This window comes from Dermacentor andersoni, chromosome 4, assembly GCF_023375885.2.
Source record: "Dermacentor andersoni chromosome 4, qqDerAnde1_hic_scaffold, whole genome shotgun sequence".
Classification (NCBI taxonomy): Eukaryota; Metazoa; Arthropoda; class Arachnida; order Ixodida; family Ixodidae; genus Dermacentor; species Dermacentor andersoni.
The window spans coordinates 182120097-182139741 of record NC_092817.1 but is presented as its reverse complement, the minus strand read 5'-3'; the positions used below and the strand labels follow the sequence as shown (position 1 = coordinate 182139741).

General features: G+C 44.7%; 1 protein-coding gene across 1 annotated transcript in view; it reads left to right on the top strand.

Moving 5' to 3' along the window:
- LOC126530636 (uncharacterized) overlaps window positions 1-19645 on the top strand; it is a 61487-nt gene that overhangs the window by 20058 nt on the left and 21784 nt on the right. Inside the window, exons 6-7 of the mRNA XM_050177900.3 lie at window positions 3032-3113; window positions 12620-12721. Of these exons, the coding sequence (XP_050033857.1) occupies window positions 3032-3113; window positions 12620-12721 (184 nt within the window). The remainder of the gene's footprint in view (window positions 1-3031; window positions 3114-12619; window positions 12722-19645) is intronic.

Sequence of the window (19645 nt, the reverse complement as noted above, 5' to 3'; positions counted from 1 at the left end):
ACCTAACTTGATTGAGCAGTAAACAAGGGATACAAAAGAACTGTGATTGTTCTGCAAATTTATCTTTCTCGATAACTCTTCCAGAGCTAATTAGAAAAATACTACCAGAAATCTTCATTTTACGCTTTCATTTGTTTACTTGTTCTTGGCTGTTTCCTTCCTGAGTTTCTTTCCTGCACGAGCCAATTTGATGTGGTTCCTGGTTTGCCATATTAAGGATACGTCTATATCACAGGCGTTCTTGTGAAATGCACCTTACTTCATTTCTCTTTTTTGGGTTTACGCACCTTTATAGCGAACGGTGGGAATTAATGTTTCTGCTAGTAAAAATGCAACCCCCCTCATTTACATAGAAAAGTTACCTTGGAGGTTGCCTCCCCCACCCCTCTGAAAAAAGATCCTGGGTACGTGCCTGGGCTAGGCTCTTCAATGGCCAAGGAGATCTGTGCCTACCTGGCACGCTCCGTGCAGAATCGGTTGGTCGTAGGAGCGCAACTGCAACTGAGGAGTATTATGGACATTCAAAAACGAGTGAATAGTATGCATTAACGGGCAGGTACACAATGTACCGCTAAGTCTTCAGCGAGTTCTAAACACATAAGCGAGAAGCGAACCATGCCTGCGCTCCCTTTCTACATTTTTACAATCTCCCTCTCTCTCTCAATGAGTGCGGAAATGCGCCGCGGAATCAGGAGTAACCACGCCAACAAAGTGCAAAGCTGTGTCGCTTGAGACAAAGCCGCAAATTTTGCAAGACTCAAACAAAGTACGAGCTCGCACAGTTGATCTGATCGACGATTCTGAAAACTGGGAGCGCCACGATCATGAAGGCTAGAATCAGGGGCTACGCCGACCAACGGAAAATACAGGCTTTGGGCACCAGGGTGTAACCCCCCATGTGTGAAAACAACACGGTAGAAGCCACTGACATTGCAAAACTCTGAGAACACGTCGCCACTAGCGATAAAATAGGTGGTGCTTTGATGGAGGAGTTTCTGAGTGCAGATAGTGCTGCCTCGATCTGCGAATAGATCTCCAACGGGGAAATAGTTGTCACAACAGATACTGGTGTTGTGTGACGGAGGCGACTACAGCAGCAGCAGTGACGATGAGACTGGCAGTCTTTGACACCGACCCCGATGTCTACCCAGAGTGCCCTGTTGTCAGTCGAGTCGCTCATTGATTTCATGCATGCTAAATTATAGCTGCCAGTGTTCATGTGGAAGCTGGACGCCATGCACGCCATGGTTGGGAACTTGAAACTTCTGCGAGAGCAAGTGCAGATTTCGGACTATTTCAGTGCGCCTAACGCTTGACATGTTGTTTAGAGGTATAAATAAACCTTTTATTTTTTACAGCCTACTTTCACAACATCAATTTTTTATCGCATTAAGGAAATTTGGTTTCGGAACAACAAAGGCGTGTTCGACAGCTTTTTTTTTATATACAGCAGTTGAGATATAGTGATGATCTGTTTTAACGATCACAGATTTTTCATTCTTCTTGGTATCATTATAAGTGTACTGCACTCTAGTACGAGATTCCAATGCGCTTTGAGCTGGCAGGGCCCGAGCACCCTAAGACGTGCTTCGTTGTTTTACTACAGGGATGGGAAACCAAAAAGAAATCAAGCTGGCCTACGAAGCTGGTATATTTGTCGGCAATAACATGATACAACCTGCGAGAGGATTTGCTAGTACCAGAAGAGGAAACTGAGTGCATGCCTGCATTTTCACGCGGCATGGGAAGGCGCCTACTGCTCTCTATCACAGGTGCCTGGTGAGCTTGCGTCTCATCCCCTAGCCCAGCTGTGGCTGTGCATGGCTGTCTGTGCAGCTCTGCACATGTGCAGCTAACCTGCAATGGGTGCTGGGCGAGCTGACATAGCTGGTCGCTTCACGTTGGCTGTCTTGCTACAAGTCTAGTCTTAGGGGTTGCACATAATCTCAAGTGTAGGACACGCACAGGGCCCCGCACCAGGTTACATAGCATATTTCGGTTATTTGCTGGAAGTTGTTACGTGGCCTCTAGGGAGCGCCCTGCCTCAAAAATTTGTCAAATCGGTTCATTAATAGCCGATATAGTAATATTTCAGTGCTGCGAACACACGATTTCAGGAGGCGAGTGCCACTGCCAAGAGAGACACTTTCTCCACTTGCCCCGTCTAGCCCCCACCAGCGAAATTCCTTCCCTCCGTTCTCCCATACCGAAGCTCGAGGATCACATGATGCATACGTCATGTCCCCGCCTTCTCTCTCTCTCTCTCTTGCTATTTTGTGGGGAGGCGCATTTCCGCTGACAGCGTCGCATGCGAGCTGTCGCGATTGTCTCGTTTCGCACAGCACACGATTTTGCACACTGTGCACGAGAACGCCTGACTTGCGGTATAAGTCAGTGCTACACGAATACTGAGGCAGACACACTCTGATCACGGAGCATGATCGCGCTCTAGAACACAGTAGAAAATGGTATAGTTTCAGCATCTGCACACACGAGTGCATGACATGGGAACGAGCAGACGAAATGGACGTAATGTCCCACGCTGGCGGTGCAAAGTAAAACAAAAACTTGAAAACATTCGGTTTGAGTGTTTTATTATTTCTCTAAGCATTAATTTGTCTATTGAACCAACAGATTATACAAATAACAGATGTTGTTTTGAACAATTCTCAAAGTCGCGTGTCACTACGAGCGACGTCACCACACAAACACATGTACGTAGGCACACTAGCGCGATATGCGTCGACTCTCCTGCTATGAGAGCGGCGTCTATGATGAGAAGAGTTAACGGCGTTTGGCGTTCGGTTTGAAATTTGAGCTCTTTCCGCGGTGCGTAGTGATGCAACACTTAGCAGGCACGATTTCAATGCGCATTGTATGCACTGTGCTTCTCAGCTCAAGATGGCCAGACCTGGTGAGGGGCCTTTTAAAGCAAGAGGCAGCCTGAAGCTATAACGATAAACACGAGCATGCTGCCGCTTGCACTACAGTAGTACATGGCCCGCATTCACACTCAACGGTGTTCTCGCAGATTGTCATCGTGCACAACAAGATAACCGGCAAGCCCCGGGGCTACGCCTTCGTCGAGTATGAACACGAGCGGGACATGCACTGTGAGTACCGCCACGCCATGCAGCTGTTTCTGATTCCTATTTGTTTAGTCTGCTGTTGCTGATGGTAGTGTGCAAGAATGGTGCTGCTTGCTAGCAGCTTTCTTTTTATTATTATTATTATTATTATGATTATTATTTATTTATCTCACTTCTTTAGATAGGAACTGCACAGTCTGCGTACTCTCTCACCAACCCTGTGTGGTGCAGTGAAGGCTAGGGCTTGCGTCGTCCAATAGGTAACGAAGGCTGTGTTCCGAGCAGGAAAGAGAGCTTGCCTATTGTGTGCCGCTGATCCTTCCATGAAGCTTCCATTTTGTCAGCATCGCGTAGAGGGCGATGAGAGGCAGACAATGGGGATGCCCCTCTGGTTCTTCATTCCGGTTAGTTGACATGCCCCGTAGCTCTCGCTACATTGCAGAAAGTTGGTGAGACAATGTATAATGACATGCATAAAGGTAAAGTAGAATTTCTGTTTACACGACAGGGTTCTTGAAGCTTTCTTTCTTTTTTTTTCTCTCATGCTATTTTTTATTGCCTGATGCCTCTACAAGTGGATTTGATAATGGTATTTTGAGAGTGGTGCCTTGGTTCTGTGAACCATACCGCCTTTGAAACTTGTGTGCCAGAGTAGAGCGGGACAGTTGTTTCCATTGTATCTGTGTGCCAAGTGCTTTCTTTGGGTTCTTGTGGTGCAACGAAACGTCCCCCCTTCATCTTTATGGTAAGAAGGGGGCGAGAGAGAGCTGTCAAGACCCAGCTCCGAGGATGTGTGTGACTCGCCGGCGGACATCGGAGGACACTTCTGCTGCTACCGCGGTCGGTCAGGCTGGAGCCATCACTTGAGGTCTTGTGCACGGTCCGAACACGACCAGTGTGCACTTTTCTTTCTCTGCTTTCCACCTACGTTTTGCTTCTATTTTACTTGTATGGGACCCATTGGATTTATTGTGAGGGGCAGCAAAGGTCACATGGGAGTTCAGGAACTGGGATTTCTGCGCACTTATGCATTTATATTGCCATCAGCAGAAAAAAGAAAATGTCTCGGCGAGCTGTCAGTGCAGCACTAGCATTTTGTGCCCTTCTTTAATCCAGTGTAAGGTTATCATAGTTGGTTGCTAGCCAGACATAGGGAAGGCACAATGCACAAGGGTGTTGTGCCCTTCCTCTATCTAGTGTTTCATTTCACAATGTGTCCCACATTGTCTTTTTTTTTTTTTTTCTGCACTCTTGTCTTTGCCTTGAACCACCTTGCTTGCCGTCAAAGTACAGTTGAGCCTTGCAACAATGAAAAACAATGAAGTGAAAAACTTCGCTTTCGTGAGAATGTCGTTGCAATATGAGTCAGCACAGATAGGTAATGCATCGCAGAACTAAACTTTATGTCAAACTACCCCTAGCCTACTTTGGCAAGCTTGCTCGGGGATATAGAACCGCATTGCCGACAGTGTAAGGCGCACTGCGTGCGTCAATCAGCAGTGGCAGCTCTGCCGTGGAGCAGTATTCTCGCTCAATTGCTTTCCGAGACACAATCACTTTTGCGAGATTTTGCGTAACTCGGCACTGGATGCAGAGCAACAGCACTCCACGTACGCTGCAGCATTTCTCTAGTGCCCACTGTCGTCCGTAGGTACATACGCCTCCGGTGCCGAGCATGAAAGGGATCGTATCCCGTATACCCGAAGACAGTTGTTCGAGATTACGGCCCCTTCACGCAAATCTGCATCCAGTGCCCAATCCCCACGCAGTGCCTTTCGGATGGCACCGAAACCAGCATTCCTGAAGCAAGGGATGCATATTCCCGAACAGTTGCTTAATCACAGCCTGATGCGTGACACTCCATGCTGTGACTGCCATCTGAAGTGCCTTAGACAATTTCATCTCGGTGTGACGTGGATTTCCTTAGTTTTGCTGCATTTTTCTCACCAAGGCACACATTGCGCACTGCACTAGGTTGCAAAAACCGTCGTCACATGTCGGTAGCAACATGCGTACCGATTCAAACAAGGGATCAACAAACAAGATGGCGGTCACGACGTGTTTCCAGCATACGCAATCACTTCCAGTGCTTAGTTGTTTCTGTAAACAAAAATGGCGGCACCCACACAAGTGTAATGCGGTGCTATTTTACACAATTTTAGGGCAAAGCAATCACATTTGAGCACATTTTGGAGCCTGTTAGCCTTGCGTAAGTAGGTATATAATATGCGGAGTTATGTTCCAGCAAATTTCGTTGATGCAGGATTGTAGTACAGTAACATTTCATTGTCGAGAGGTACGAAATGCATCGAATCATATGAGCGTTCACCAGGGATACGAAAATATTTCGTCACGGGAATTTCGTTGTAGCAGGATTTCGAGTGTATTTACAGTTTTGCAATCCTGGTGCTGCAACATTCAGTGGTGGGAAACTTGTGCCAATTGTACCATTTTCATACTCCGAAAGTGGAAACACGGCCAAAGTTTCGCCTCGCTGCGCCAGGACATCTTTGGCAGGATTGGCTTTGGCAAGCATCAGTGAAACGTCGCTGGCACAGTGCATTTGTCTTGGAGCGTGTGTTAAAGTAACTTCCTTATTCTTGCTGCCGGTGCATCAAACAGCTACATGTAATTAAAGGGGCCTTCAAACACTTTTCTAGCCACCGTCTTTCCGTTGCAGGTCGCGTAGACTGACGGTTGGAGTTGCTTTTAGTGAAGGTCAAAGCGCCAATATTGAAATATTTCATATTTTATTCATACAAACAATTCACTACATCACTGCCGACCACATCATTGCCCAGTGGCGCTCAGCAGAAGCAACATTGACGTCCCAAGTCGCTCCTCCGTGATTCGCTAAAAACAAAATTGCAGGTAACCACTGCACTTCAGCAAAAATGTGAGAAGTTAATGTTTAATTTTATTTTTGTTTGCTGTACATTTTATATTAATGCAAGCAGACAGTCATAAAAAAAAATTGCTACAACAACAAAACACTGTAGGGACGCTGGCTGTTCTTTCACCTCTGGTATGGGGGGTGTACTGCTGGCCTCTGATCACAAAAGCCTCTCTTCTCGCTTTTGTATGCTCTTGAGCAGCGTCCTTGCCTCACTTCCTTGTTTCGCACTTAATGCAGGTTTCTCACCTCTGTGCATCGTTGCTGCCGCACCGTTTTTGTTGTTTACAGCACTGCACTGAAATACCATATTTTCCCGCATATAACCCGCACCCCAAATTACAACAGCCCGAAAATAAAAGAAAAATATGCTCGTACAACCCACGGAATTGGCATGCAACAATGCTAAAATCCTTGCAGAAAAAGTCCGTTCGCAGATGCGCAACTCATCCACATGTCTTCTTCCCATTCTGTATGAGGATTAGCTGGAATTACTGTGCATTCAAATGTTTGTGCACATCCACTGTAGTCTGAGCTTATGAAGCCATTATCGTGAAAGATGCAAAGTTAGGTTTCTCGTGGTATATTGAGAGTAGATTGCTGTGTGTAACTTCATTGCAAGCATGCATAAAACAGTACAGTGTATTGTGTACTGCTGTGTTTTTCGTAGCAGGGAAACCCACTAATGTGACCTTTGCTTCCCCACCTACACTTTGTGTTGGCATTTCGTGCTACATTGTCACGTGAGGCTAGTAGGTTTGCTGTTTGGTTCAGTGGTTCAGCTTGCCGCAGTGCCACCAATAGCTGCACCGAGCCTCTCTGTTTTGTGTCGCGTGCTGCTTGTTTGAAAGCGCTTAAATGGCATGGTGGGCATTCTGTTGGGTTGGGCACCCCTGCAGACAAAAGGAAAAGCTAGATTGAAGTTATTCTCCTAGTTTGGGCCATAAGTGCTGCACACACACACACATGCACTGTGTCAACGATCTATGAATAACTAACAAACAAGGCTTTTTTTTTCTTCTTTTGCTTATGGTACAATACAATTTTGCAAGTAGGGCACTGCCATGAGTTCATTGCTACGATGAGAGCCAGCTTTTAACAGCGACTATAAACATAGTGATGTCAAATAACTAAAACAGTCAGCCTGTGGTATTAACATGTTCCATCAGGGAGGGATTGCGTCAACAGCAGATAAACTGTTTTGTAGCTGTTTAATGAAAACACCTGTAGCCTGTATCACTTAGCCATCATGAACGCTTTGAAAGTGCATGTTACAGTGTCACCGTTGCTGTGGCCATAGAAATGTCCCATGAAACCCTTCGTCATTCTCTACTCTGCATGCAGAAAGGCCTGTCTTGTGGATTTGTTTTCCGCATTAGAAAAGGCAAGGTCATGTGCCTGTGACAATGTGGACATGCAGTTGCTCAGGATGATTTTCCCTTCTCACATTTCATGAAGAAAAAGGCGAAAAAATTGCAAATAAATGTGAGCAGTAACGATGGTCGTGCAAGGTCAGCTTGTCAACACTAGTTTTCTAGCCATGGCCTGGAATATATGCAAGGCCATTGCGCGAAGCCCGCTGTTATATTACATGAACACTTCTGCACATGTCCAGAAGCTTTTATTCTACTCTGGACGCTGGCCAAGCCTGGGCCATCGGACCGTCCTTCATGTTGGGTTTGGAATAACGTAAAGAGGTTACCGACCTTTGACTGCATTCATTTCGTGTTCGTCTGAGCCAAATGAGCTTGCGTCCTGTCAGCTTAATAGCACAGCTGAGTTAATTCATTAGCTGAAATTAATTGGGCCAAGCTAGTCCTGCCACCACCCCACAGGGTGATGCACAGCATGTTTAGGCACTGAGAAATTGCGTGCAGCTATTGCGTAGGTGCTGTGGCAAGCTGTTCCACGCCTTGCTGCGGTTTGCGGGATTGAGGCTGAGGCTGTGCCAGTGTGGTGACTTGGCGTCTTGTGTCTTGTCTCACCACAGACTTGGCGATGCCTGATGGGCGCCTACTCTCACTACTATGTCGTGCTCGGGGGTCTGCTATAGTGTCTCGCTAAACGGAGCTCGCTTTGGTTTGTATCTGTGGTAAGGCGTGTATGGGTAAGGCCCTTTGCTGTCTCCCTCACCCTCGGAGAAAGACTCAGCTTAAGTGTAATCTTACACGTGCAAACTGTAGAAGCCACAGTCAGCGCAGCCTGTCCCTTATCCTATCCTTGCTAGCATTCAGGATATCTTTTGCACTTTAAATATCAGTTCCATGCAAGCACTGCCACCATTAAGTGTGGCGAGAATTTGCTGCTTTCTGCTTTTTAAAATTCCTCCTGCAGCTAGTATCACGTGATAAGCTTCGAACAAGCATAAATATGTACATAGTGGCAATCCCTCTGTTATAATAGCCATAAGAATTTATAGCTAATTTCAACTGGCTGTACATAAATGTTTAGGAACTGTTGTGTTATATTCAGCACAACGAAGTTTCTGCATCTGTTAAATAATGAGCTGCAGTACACTGTGATTAGGTGATTCAGCATCGTCCATCTACAGGTACACCGTGCAGGTACACCGCAGTAATCCATGCTTTGTTCCAGTAGCATAACACATAGCTGTGTCTTTATACATCTTAGCTATTGAACCCAAATAGGATTTCCTAGCGAAGCTGCTTATGTCACTGTTTCCCAAGCACTCGGCTGCTTGAGGTGCTCACGTGGCTCCCTGGATTTTGAAAGGTGTGAAATTTAACTGTTTAGGTTAGATCAGGTTTCCTTTGCTGGGCTGTTGGTAGGTCAGCTCCACTCTTCCCTGCTACATTTCTTGTCTTTGCCTGCAGAATTGTGGTGGATTCTGCATACTCATCCATAATTGATCGAATTTGATCTAAGCCTCTACATTAAGATGCATGCCTCGTTAACTCCAGCCATGAATTCAAACAGCTGCCTCGTACCATTGATGGCACCTTTTGATGTCTTTGCTGCATACTTCATGACTAGGGCACACAATGACGGGGAATGTGGGTCTCGGCTTGGATCAGCACTGGGACTGAAGCGGTGTTTTCGGAAAGGAAGTGGGGGAAGCGTGTAATATTAAGTTATACGGTTTTCCAGTATGTAACTGAAGCAGCCAGCACTTCAGATGCTGCATTGCACATTGGCTACATGTAAATCCTGTAAGCTGCACAATCATGCCTCCGTTAGATGAAACATTCAAACTTTTTTCATTGTTATACGTGCCACTTATGTGCAATGTTTCTAGTACCTTCCAGTAACTGTGGAGGAAATGTGTAAAGCTGCATTGTTGTAAAAATGTACCAACGGAAATTTCTGTGGATGGAATAAACTGAACTTGTGCATGAGACGAGAATGTACAGCAGATATTGTGAGCAAATGTACCCTGTAAAAGCATTTGCTTTATCCTCCAATGGACTAATGTAAGCAAAATTCAACAAGGATCTGCTATAGAAGGTGGAAGATGCTGTCGGCAACATGAGAATAAAAAATGTCTGCACCAAGGCAACGGGTATCCGTTTTCAATCATGTTGCAGTGATATGTGGAAGTAGGTGCTTTGTGACTACCAGGTAAATAGATGGGTGGTGGTGTTCTGGCGTGAAGAACCAGTCCATACATAAATTGTTAAGATTTTTTTAGAGTCTGCGGCACTATTTTTTGTACTGTCTCCATAAGTGTTCTTTAACTGGGCCTTTTTAATAGCACTGTTACTTGACTAATTAGCCAACTTTCTCAAGGTGTTGTTTGAAACCCACTGCTTGGTACAAGGGAGAGAACCTTGGGACGGGAAAAGGCAACTGTTTAAGCTGACAGGGATCTTTGCCATCGGACGTCGTCATGGTGACATTGTTGAGTTGCATGGTTTCATCTTTCAAAGTGTGTGCCACTGGCTTATGACATGTGGCTGCAAGACTTCAAGAGGTTCTGAGGATGAAGTTTGGCTTACATTTGAGCTTAGCAGCTTTTTTTTGTCAATTGCTTAGAATCTTTATTGTGTTGTACATGTTATAGATAAGTAACGGTTTATAGACATCTGGTTTTGTTGCTAGGGGTGGTGTGCTATAGCAAAAGGCCACATAGATGTAGATAACTGGATACTGAATACTTGTTCTTGTGCCATACACCATGTAAAATCTGTGTAGTGCATGCATTTACACTGACAGTTTGGATGTACCTGTACACATACACCTGTCATGGTTTCACTCGGGTACAATGGTTACAGTGCATATTGTGTGGTGGTATAATGCTGGTGAGTGCACACATGCGCTGTAGCATGCATTGAGTTACGCGCAATGATTTGCAAGCAGCACATGTGTGTTGCTGCGTTGCTGCAAGAGGAATGCATCAAGACTGGACAGGGTGCAAGGTGTAGAGATATATTGATAAGCCGGCCATTGTGGTTGTAAGGTTGTGGACACATGGACAAGGTTGGATGGAAAAGCTGGGCGTTCTTGGTGAAAACATTGATTAACCTACCCAGCTGTAAACACGGTCAGCAGGCTCTGAAGAAACACAGCAGCAAAAAGATTACAGTGGCCAAACTAAGTTGCTAGTGTCCACATTGCTTTGTGCTGTCGGTAAAATTTTGCGTTTTGTCCCGTTGATTACTCCATATCTGGCTCTGCATTGTAAGCTTGTCACGGAGCTGTATTTTGTAAGGTTTGTATTTTGCTGGCAATTCTGTTTGCTTCTAATCATCAGCCCCAGCCAGTGGCTGACCTGGAGTTTGACCAAGGCGTGGCTCCATTGAGAGCCAGTGTCAAAGGGCAAGACGTATAGAATATGAAAAGTGTCTGGCCAGGACGTGTACAAGATTCTGTTGGTGTTTATGCTCTTTAAGGTGTTCACTGGTTCACATTCACTGGAAAAAAAATTTTCGTTCTTTTGGTGTAATTTTCATCTGTATTGCGTAAGGTTTCCTTGTTCTGTGGCATGGTACTTTCCTCTGAGGAAGAGGAATGGACATCTTGGCATCTGCTAGCATTCCACATTGAGAAGCAGCAAACTGCACAGCACTATATGAAAGAAATGCATGCAATATTGGTGACAACAAAATTACGCAGGTGTGTTCGTAATGGGAGTATTGCATTTTACAACTTCTCATCGTCCAAGAAGTACAATATACTTGAAATTGTGCTTTGACATTGTTTGCTATGTATAAAACAAATATTCATGCCTGGGAATGTGGCGGGTAAGTTTACGGTTTGTGGAATTAGTTCTACTAGGAGACAGTCCAAGTCAGACATTTCTGGGTCATGTTCTATGGTCATTAGACTTCTCTAAACTAATATAAAACAAGTCATATTCATGTCTGCAGTGCTGTTTACATGTTTTTGACAGAAGTGCCATCTGCAATGCCTTAGTGAGAGGAAGCGCAATGAAAAAAGAAAATGAAAGAAAAAAAGTACCATATGCCCTACAACCCCAGTATCCAATAATCCCATATGAACATGCAGGGATCCTACAAATAAAGTTCCTATGCGTTCTTATGGGATCATTGGACATAGGAGTCATGCAGCGTTTGACTTTTCTGAATGGGGTTCTTTTTTATCGCAAACTTTAAAAGTGTAAAATTGTGTAATGTGTCGTTGAGATTTAATGGCATGAAGCGTATCCACTGTTGCTTTTTGTTACCATGCATGGCTTCTCTTTCTGTTTGCTTCTCATTTTCGTTTGCCATTTTCTTGACATGTCTCAGCAGTGCTATCAAAAGCACATGGTTACTGTGAGATAGTCAAGGGCACGAATGTTGTGAATTCTGATGTTGCTTAGTGTTGCCATCTTTGTAACGGACTTTTGGTGAGATTAATGCTCCCCCAGGATACCTTTTGGCACAAATGATGAATACAAGACTGACGGTGTCAAATGTTATAGACTTAGAGCATTGATTGCTTTGGCAGCTCCAAGCAAAGAGCACAGCATGTCTCTACAGCTTTGTAAAGACTGAGCATGAGGGTTTCAGTTTTCAACACAAACGGTATGAAAGGGACAGTTAAGCAGGACGTGGCATGTGATGCAGTCTACTGGTTGTGTTCAGTTGAGCAGCTTTTGTGTCTTACTTTGGATGGAAAGAAAGGTGAGGCTATTGAAGGATGCAATTTGGTAAGGCTTTTCCTGTGATTGGTGCTCTGGGATGGGGGTGGGACGCTAGGGTGTGGGGAACATGAAATTGTCACTAACCGGAGTGGCGGTAAGTTCCAAGTGAGCTTCCGGTAAGTACTCCGGTAAGTGAACTTCACTGGGGAACATGCTCGAGCAAGGCAATGGTGGCCATCAGACTTGTACAAAAATGATAGCTGTCCTCTTGAAAGCTTGCCAAAAGCTGTGCCACCAGTTCTTGTTGTTCCAAGATGGCACTGATTATTGTATTGAACTTTTTCTCTTGGCTGTGAGTTTATGGCTGGAGTTGGTTCAGCTCATCTCTGCCTAATGGCAGGTATAGGCGTAGGGGGAGGGCTTGGCCGAATGATTGAGATGCCTACTTGTAGCTAGATAGGCGACGATGTATATGCCACTTTTGGCTGCTGTGCAGTGGTGGCCTCATTTGCTTGCTCGAGTGTGGGTGGCCCTTTCTGGACACTATGGTTTGGCATATGTTGAGTGGGTGTGATGGTGACGTTTTATCAGCGGCCTACAAGCATGCTGACGGGAAGAAGATTGACGGGCGCCGGGTGTTGGTCGACGTGGAGCGGGGACGAACAGTCAAGGGCTGGCTGCCACGGCGTCTGGGTGAGTGTGGCATTATTTTGGGGTCTCCAGTTACAGGGCTGGGCACAGCTTCGCTTGTGCATGCTGAGATTCAACATGGACGCTGCAACAAAATGTTATGATTGTCCTGAATTTGCACCTTAAAACACTTCGATGCATTTGCACATTGCTCAATATATAGCCCAATATATGCGTGGCCACTGCATGTTTAATATAGAACTGGGTTTAATGTTTCCTGATAGCTGCACACAGACAGTCCTTATGAGTTCTACATGTAAGAATTGTTTTCTGTCTAGTAACCCAGCATACTACAGTTGATATCGAATATATCAAACTCGAAGGAGATCACAAAATGGTTTGATATATTGATAACACGAAATATGAAGCTCATACTTAAAGCGTTTGCATATATTATAGTCTCCAGAGACTGTGAAAAGTGGTAATTTACTGATTTGTTTCTCTACTCCTGCGTTGACACACAACTGACGTGTAATGGTCTTTCATAAACTAATTTCAATGCTAACCCTAAAAGCCTGGGTTCAGCCACTAGACCGCAGTGTGCCTTGCACGTATCGCAAAGTGCTGGTTGCAAATTTTTATTTCGTATAGAGTAGTAATAGACTCGGCACAAAAGCAAACCAGCCCGTTTGGATGTGCACTATGCCGCCATCAGTGCACTTATACTGCAAATTGTGCACGAATGTTCCCTCCATTACAATGCGCCATTTAAGGCCGGTCATATACTTCAGCAAAGAGTCAGCCAGGCAGACGCTGTTAGATTTGAAAGTAGCTTTCACACTTTCTTTCACACTTTCACACAGCATGTTCATTTTATATAAATGCTGGTTTCATTTTGGGAACACTGTCCTCACTATTTTGTTCGGCCTACATTCGAGGTAAGTTTTTAAAATTTTTTCTGGCTTTGGGCACTCATGAATTGGCTTAGAATAGGGGTTGGCCTAGATTCGAGTAAATATGGTAGCATAAGAATGCCGTTTAGTCGGCATGAATATCTCCGATGATGCTAGAAGTGATGGTTTTTCATTAGAAGGGCACTTCAAGGAGCACAGTGCAGCGCATCGTTCAATGTATCGAATGTGACGAAAGGGAGTTTGGTACAGAACCTTTTCGCAGAGCAGTTCGCTCTCTAGTAGAGGAACGAGATGGCACTTTTGGCAGCACACCGTGCATTGCCTCAGTGAACGGGCACGAATACTATACCATTACCGCTTCTGCCATGCTACGGTTTGAGCAGCTGTTGGAAATTCAACTGGGTATTCGCTAACGCACGCTGCTCCATTCATGCTGCAAGAATGTTGGATGGTAGAGAGAAAAATTGTGCTGTAGCTGGCTGCAAAAATAGGGACTGGAATTCAAGGAATGGAATGAATCGGAGTGACAAAGCTCACGGACCGCTGCTACATAAGGACTGCTTGTGTTGTGGCCCTTCACGATGCATGATTTCTTCGAGGAAGAAAAAATTCACTCATGCGCAAACATTCTTATTACTAACCTCAAAAACAAAGGACTTTATCCCCGGAACATCAGCAAGAGTTAGTACCACTCTTACACAGTGACAAAGCTAGGGAGTACCACTGCTTTCTGTCATAATAAGTTTCTTGCAAGTTATCTGCATGCATCCATCTCAGCTTAAACACAAGCTCACGGCCACTCTATCACCAACATATCAAGAATATGTTAACGGGCACGCACTTGAATCAATGTGCTGAAGCATGGATGACGGTGATTTCACCGACAGAATATGAATGTTCGAAGCTGAACGTTTCATGACAGTCCACAGAGTGAGTGACCAGCGATAATACGTCTTTGCTTCAAGTTGTTACAGAGTATCGGACATAACGTTCCAAGCCTTGTGCACAGCTAGAACAAATCTATCGCAACTGAGCCCACCCGCAAGCAATTAGACAGAAAAATAATCAGTTTGTGGCCACCCCAAGAGACTGAGTAAGAAACATGACAAGCCACTGCTTTAGAATGCCTTTAAAATAAAGGACGAAAAGCAACACACTGATAATGATTTAATTCAGAAGCAAAAACTTTGTACTGCTTTGAATACACTTCAAGCGTCGCTTTTAGTACAAGGACTATACATGCTTCTCATGCCATTTGGACAAGATGTAATGGGCTTTGAAACCACTTATACGCCTTCTGAAACTGTGTTATCGACTCAGTCACCGCCTGCAATATCTGCCAAAACAGTAGTTTGCCGAGCCCCACTGGTGTCATGCACACACATTGTAAAAAACAAAGGCAACAGGCAGCCTAGGCAAACAAGGGATGCGTCACCGCTTGATCAAACATGGCGGTGCCAACGGGATCTCCGCAAAAAAGGGCTATAAGCGTAGTACAGAGCTATACTTTTCCATGGAACTTCCAAGGGGATGTTAAAGCGGTTCAATATAAGCAATAATTCTATATGACCAGGTGCTATATGTCTAGGATCGACTGTGTATGGCCATTGTGCAACAGTACCTGCATCATGTCAGCACACCTCCACTGTGAAATCGACTACTACTTCATGCTGCCTTATACAATCAAGCCAACTTGTGATGGCCGCACTTAACCCAAACACCTGTTTATTGCAAACAAAACTTGCATGAATGTCGAAATGTGAATTATTGCATTGCCACCTCATTGCATGTACACAGTCGCAGACAAATTTTTCGGACTTCATAAATGCACCGTCAGGTTTCCGTAGAGCTAATACATTTCTTGCGACCGATCTTACGGACGAATTTAGGCCCCAAGGTTTGATTTTCTAGACTAAAACGCTTGTTCCAAGCCACGTTACCCAATCTTGGGGGCTGCCATGTAGGACAACTTCCCACTGGCCTAGCCAGGCTTGGCTTTCAGTGGCCCTCTCTATAGCTTCCAAGATTGGGAGGCGCCCGTCTTCAATAGAGAGCGTGCAACATCCTCTAGTCTCAGAGGCCATGCCCGCTCTGGCTTGACGGTCCAAGCGCTCCAGGGAGCGTCACTTTTTCTTGTTTTTCTTTTTTTCAGTCATAATCACTTAATGCGGGATCCCTTTTTTTTTCCTTCTTTTTCTCTTTTTTTTTCTTTTTTTCCTTTTTTTTCCTTTTTACACAGTGTGTCTACAGAGCAGGTGTCTCTTGGAGATATCGCATCTTTGTGTATATATGGCTTCACATTTCTGTGATCGACACCACCTTGTGTGCCTTCGCAAGAGCCAAATGGTGCAAACAAACATGGATCATTTCTTCAATCTCCATGGCAATCTCCATTACGCACAACGATCTCCGGCAACTTTGATCGCCAGTACGGTGACGCTTTTGTCAGACTGTGTATCGAAACGGCATCACCCTTGCACAAATCCATGCAAATCTGATCACCTCCAAGCGAAGTATGAGGTAGGGCATTATTACAGTTTTTTTAAGCCGCTCTAAGTCTAATAGACTTTTTTTTTTGTGAACAAGTTTTTTGGATTGCTGGGGTGTGTCCATAAAGTAATAAGACTGCCTGTGGCGCGATGCTGCAGTCGCCAGTAGTGCGAGGTGGGATTTGTGGTGGGGTGCTAACTAACGCACCGGGCGGCAGTCGCATCTGAGCTTTGACACAATAAGGATCTGAAGTAGTGCAAATTCGAGTTTTTTGTCATGGCAGAAAACGTCAAAAATGGAGCATTCGCGGGAGCAGCGGTACACAATTAAATTTTGCTTTCACCTGAATAAAACCACTTCTGAGACGCTTGCCCTGGTTAAGGAGGCTTACAAAGACGACGCTCTGTCAAGGGCCCAAGTTTTCCGGTGGTTCAGTGAGTTCAAGAACAGACGGGAAGACCGTTGAAGACATGGAGCAATCTGGACGCACTTCAACGAGTGGTTCGGACTAAAATGTGGCAAAAGTAAAACGTCTCCTGGACTTCGACTGTAGTTTGAGTATTAGATTAGTCGCTGAAAACCTCAACATATGCAAAACAGTTAACAAAATTATTTCTGAAAATTTTAACATGCAGAAGGTTTGTTTGAAATTGGTGTGAAAACTGTTGAGTAATGAACAAAAACAATGAAGGGTTGATGTTTCGTGTAAGATGTTGGTGCAGTTAGAAAGTGAATGGGACTTTTTAGATGGCATAATAACAGGCGGAGAATCATGGGTGTTCCAGTATGACTCCGAATCCAAGTGCCAAAGTTTGAAGTGGCACACCGTGAACTCCCTGTGCCCCAAGAAATCGAGAATGGCAAAGTCCAAGGTAAAGACAATGTTCATTGTCTTTTTGACTTGTGTAGAGTGGAGGAATTTGTACCTCCAGGACAGTCTGTCAATGCCGTGTTCTACAAAGAAGTCCTTGAGAGGCCTTCACCAAGCCGTCAAACGCAAACAACCGGAGATCACTGGAAGCTCGACCACGACAACGCTCCATCCCAGATCACCTTCATTGTGACTGTCTGCCTGGCCTGGATAGGGGTTGCAACCTTGCCACAGCCACCGTATAGGCCTGATGTGAGCCTGAAAGGTCACCATTTAGATGACGTTCCCACCATCCAGTGGGCTGTCACCGAGTCTCTGAAAGGATATGGCAGCTGAGTTCTTCACACATGCGTTGACCTTAAAAAAAAAAGTGCAGGATATAACAAATTTCTCATAGTGTCAAAAACTGGACTGGTGAAAAAGTACAGCTTGTCTGAGTTGAGCATCTCCACAATCCTGAATGGTGAGGTTGACATATTTGCAAACTCCAGTGCTGGCTCAACAAAGAGAGAGCACCTGTGGAAGGGAACTTGTGCAGATGTTGAGGACACATTTCTGAAATGATTTGTCAATGCACATTCCGATCATTGGGCCACTGACGCTTGCTAAAGCTTTTGCCTTTTCTACTTGATTGCCCTCATTTTTTGTCCAGGCAATGGCTGACTTCATTGTTTCATGTTGTCATGACAATAAATTTAAATTGATTGTTAGCAAAGCAGCACCGGCAGGAGAGTGATGTCACATGGCTGTCACAATCTGCCCGGGTTCGTGAAAAAGGGAGGGCTCGAGGCACCCTCCGCAAGACGGACGCTCCGCAGCATGGTGGTGATGAATGATGACTGACCGCCGAGCAGCTGTGCTCTTCGGTGTTTATTGGTGCGGTGACCAATGTTGCCCACCAAGTCTGGCAGGCCAACAAAGATTATGCCCGAGGGGCCATGACATGTTTGTTACAAAATGGCATTTTAAGAACAGAGCCACCATCTCCAGTTACTCGGATAAACGTGTGTACAATTCAGATGAAACCACTTAACAAAAGACGAAACTGCTGGTTAAATTGCATTTATAATATTATTCCAGACGAAATATGCCATGAAAGGCAACCAGTGTACGGGTGGCAAGCACAGTCATATAAGCGAGCCTATTTTCTGTGTATAAACATGAATGGCAATGATCGTTGCATTCCTCTTGTCATTTGCAAGTCAAAGAAGCTACGGTGCTTTTGTAGTTATGCACCATGCACCACAGGCACAATGGGAAATCGTGAATGACTTGCAACTTGTTCGCAGAATGGCTGAATGAGTTTGATCATGAGAAGGTGCAGCAAGCATTCTGCTAGTGCTGTATAATTGTTCAGCTCAGCATGTGTGGACATTTTTTTATTTTTCTGAGCACTATTTATTATGAACAGCGGAATGTGACAAATGGGTGCTAAATGATGCTCATGTTTAAAATGTGTGGTCCTAACTTTAACCTGTACAAACAACATGCCGATCCCCCTCGAGTTTATCTAGTTTCATAATCGCCCTACATGGCGCTTTAAATAGATTATGCGTTGAAGAGTTCCACATGTGCTTCTTTATAAACAATGTAGTAAAGCTTATAAACAGTACATAATGCTTTAGATTTTTTTTTTTGACAGTTAATTGGCCCAAATGACATTGGCTTGGAAGGTTTACACCAGTGTTCAAAGCCATCGGCCATACCATGCTGAATATGCCGGTTCTCGTCCTACACCAGTGTTCAAAGTGTGTTTATTTAAGAGAAGCATGAATTTCGAGGCAGAGCTGCATGCTCCTTGGACAGTGGTTTTGGGATGGTTCCTGTCATCTTGCCCCAATGGAATCGCCATCTGCCTGTGCTGCTGTTGCACATGCTCATAGGTGTATTAATGGAATGACAGATAAAATCAAGAGGGGTGTTGCTTATAACTGTATAAAAGAGAAAACATGCAAAACACATGCATAAAAGGTCAATTCTGGAAGTGTGTGGTACTGAGCATATGAGTGCATAAACAGGGGGATGTGATACAGCACAAGGAAAGTAAATGTGGGGTGAACCATTACCAAAATATGCAAGAGACAATATTGCAAAAAGGCTGGTGATAAGTGCACGCTTTAAATGTGGTTTGGCTTGTAAACAAAGGACCCATGATCGTGTGTGCGCATGATTTTTTTTATTGGTTTATTGTACTCATAAGCACTAATCAACAGCAGTGAGTGGTGAAGGAAGTTGTTGCAAAAGGATCATGTGAAAATTTAAAAAGATCTTTTTGAAAATGTGAGAACTGGCAGGTAACGTTATTAAACCACGAGAGTAGGAAGCCGGATGTGTAACTTTGCATCGTTGAAAACGTTGCTGCAGAAAACGGAATGATACCAAGAAAAGGCGATAGAAGCAGAGGCCTCGTGCCATTTTCACAGTACTGTTTTCCACGGTGTAAATTTAATTCACTTGCTTGTGTATTGGTTGTGGGGCTATGCACAATCAGTGTAAAGCAAGAATGCCTGTTGCACTGAAACCCATTATCGCATAATCCTGAAAGCCTGTGAAGGCTAGGCACACCTTAAGGTAAGTGCACGGAATAATTTATGTATTGCCAGAAATACCTGTGGTTTGGCTGTCAGTGCAGATTGTGGAAAACTCCTGGAGCTTTCGGAGGGGGGGGTTGCACTTGTGAGCAAAGGTTTCAACTGTCTGCTTCAAAAAAGG